The sequence below is a fragment of the Trichophyton rubrum genome (assembly GCF_000151425.1).
Source record: "Trichophyton rubrum CBS 118892 genomic scaffold supercont2.3, whole genome shotgun sequence".
Classification (NCBI taxonomy): Eukaryota; Fungi; Ascomycota; class Eurotiomycetes; order Onygenales; family Arthrodermataceae; genus Trichophyton; species Trichophyton rubrum.
Genome location: NW_003456426.1, coordinates 2,297,635 through 2,300,420, shown reverse-complemented (window position 1 = coordinate 2,300,420; position 2,786 = coordinate 2,297,635). Strand labels below are relative to the sequence as shown.

General features: G+C 52.0%; 1 protein-coding gene across 1 annotated transcript; it reads right to left on the bottom strand.

Annotated features, from left to right (window-relative positions):
- Positions 1 to 1,380: 1,380 nt before the first annotated feature.
- TERG_03608 (uncharacterized protein) lies at positions 1,381 to 2,763 on the bottom strand (the record flags this gene model as incomplete). The annotated part of the gene is made up of 3 exons (XM_003236517.2): positions 1,381 to 2,195; positions 2,252 to 2,633; positions 2,744 to 2,763. The coding sequence occupies 3 exons, from the start codon at positions 2,761 to 2,763 to the stop codon at positions 1,560 to 1,562; spliced, it is 1,038 nt and encodes a 345-aa protein (XP_003236565.2). The 3' UTR covers positions 1,381 to 1,559.
- Positions 2,764 to 2,786: the final 23 nt, after the last annotated feature.

The following is a 2,786-nucleotide window of genomic DNA, read 5'->3' as shown; positions in this document are numbered from 1 at the left end:
CGCTTCACAGCCAGCTCCACGCTGAAACACAAGTACTCGCAGGTAGTGGGACTTTGCTAGGGCTCGCTCTCGCTCCCTTGCTTGCTTTTTCATGGCTAACTAGCTAGATAATCCAGGATTCACCTTGACAGTTGTCTGTATGCAGAGTCCAGACGCCCGCAGCCGGCACTCAGCGCACCGCTCAGGACAGCTCTCGCACCGCAACCGCAGCCTGTCCCACCGCAGACACCTCTCGACAGCTCGAGTGTCGTCTCCGGCGTCCTCTTGAGCTCTTCTTTCTTGATGTTCGTCGGCGTCGTCTGAGAATCACTGGAGCACCGCTGGGTCCATCCGCACCCGTCGCAGGCTCGAGAAGGGTGGCGGCGTCGGGGTTGCGGAAGCGCTGGCCGCGGGGGGCATGGCAGCGCTGCAGAGGGTGCTTCAGGTGGCACGGCTGGATGTGATGGCAGCGGAGGAACAGTTTGGCAGCGAGAAGACGGCACATTTGGGGGGAACTCTGGCATTGCAGTGGGCGTGAATGTGTGGTAGCAATGTTGCTGGGAGGTGAGGGCAGAAGGCCGGTTATATGGTAGACGGGCCTGTAAACAAGGGGCCTGGAGATGAAGATGGAGACGGTGGAGTGCTGTGAAGCTATAGCAGAGTAGATATAGTCCACAGCAGGTACATATAGTCAATTGGTAGATAGATATTGCCAATTGGTAGGTAGGTGGTGAAAGATACCCACTGTAGATGTAGTGTTGTAGAGTTGAGATATCAATTTACGGGAGCAGCCTACCAATTTCAACTTCCAACATACATCAAAGGAAAATCAGGCAATGACATAAAGAATTAATTAGTCTGGTCGAAGCAAAGAGCAAGAAGAGGTAAAGAAACAGCGGGGAATAGATAAAAAAAACGATCGTGAAGCCAGTTTGAATCTGCCTCCCCAGCCCAGCCCAGCCCAGCAGCGCTGCTCAAGATGGATATCCCATATGCCATTGCCATTGCCATACCATACCATGTCCAAAGCCTTCTTTTTCTTCTCCAGATACTGTTCCAGCCTCTCGCTTTGCCTTTTTTTTCTTTCTTTCCTGCCACCAAGGTATTTGCTGATGTTCACTGGTTTGACAGGCTCAAGAGGGCGTAGTAACAGTAACGGATATTGAATTCATTAGATAAAAGACAAGTACGGAGGAATACAAGAGGGGGAAAGGAAAAAGAAATACAAGAGGCCGGTTAGCTAGTCAAGTTAATAGAAGGGGGAGGGGATAAGGAGACAAGATAAAATGAAAAAAGTTAAGGGGGAATTTGAATGAATGTAAGTCAAGTAAGTGGCCTGGCATGGAGTCTCGACGGGAGAGTGCAAAAAAAAAAAAAAAAAAAAAAGAAAAAAAAAAAGCGCGAGGGGGATAGTAGCATTAATTTCGAGTAGGAGAGGTCAAGAGTGAGTGAGTGAGAGGATAGAAAGAGAAGATAAGAAACAATGTCTGGACTTGGGACTGGAGGGACATAGCATGGCAGAGAAGAAGAAGCATAGAAGGCGGAAGAGAGAGAGACGGAGTGAAAAGACAAAGGACAGTTCAACGGAGCGAGAATCCCTTTCGCTTTATCTTGTCTTCCAGCGGCCGTCCGCTCTCGAGACGGGCCTTCTTCTCCTCCAGCTCCTGGCGCTGTCGGTCGAGCTGCTCCTTCATCTCGCGATGTCGGGCAAACAGCTCCTCTTCGGACTGCTTCAGCTTGCTCTCCTTCTCCTGCACCTTTTGCTGGAAGACCATCTTCATCTCGGCCTCCATCTTGGCCAGCTTCTGCTCGTGCAGGGCGCGCTCCTCCTCCTGCTTCACGGCCGGGTTGACCTCCTTGAAGACGCTTGGGTCCTGTGTCACGCCCATCTGCGTCAGCTTGTCCGAGCGGTAGTTCTCGTACAGCGTGTTGTTGGTGTGCTCCTTGAGCTCCTCCATGTGTGTGCGGATCAGCATCTGGCGCAGCTTCACAAAGTCGCAATGCTCCTCGTTGTCGACCTCGATGACGCCCCAGGGGTAGCGGCGGCCACGCACTTTGCGGCCGTCAGCGCTGGTCACTTCAGAGTTGGCACCGACCACGGCAAAGGGGACCTTGGACATGATCTCCTTGTTCTCGGCAATGGTCTCCTCGTCGTCCAGCTCGTAGCGTGGGCCCTCGAAGATCTGGATTGAGTGGTGCTGGATATCGGCCAAGATCTATATCTTTTTGTTAGCAGCACAAACACATAAGACTATGTAAAGTGTATGCTTACTCTCTGCTTGAAGAGCGCAATCTCTTCGTCGGTCAGGGTGTCGGCCTTAGCAATGACTGGGATCAGGTTAACCTTGGTGTGCAGACGGCGCATAACCTCAATGTCCAATGGCTTCAGAGAGTGGCCGGTGGGCTGGATGAAGTAGACACAGGCGTGCACACGGTTGTCAACAATGTTCATGCGGTTGACCTTGTTCTCAGCGTCGAGGTAGGCATCAAACCGCTGCTCGATGTTCTCGACAATGGGACGCCACGAGTCGTCGTTGTTGACGAAGTCTCCGAATCCGGGGGTGTCGACGACGGTCAAACGCAGACGGACGCCGTTCTCCTCGATGTCTGCACTGATGGACTCGACAGAGACGGTCTTGGGGATGATGTCCAGGCTGGGGCCAGTACGTTCTCGTGGGGGATATAGGGATGTGTTGAAGAGTGTGTTGACCAGTGTCGATTTTCCCAGACCAGACTCACCTGCTCTTTGTCAATTCATCTGAACATATCAAAATGTGGAAACATACAAAAAAAAAGAGCCAAAGATA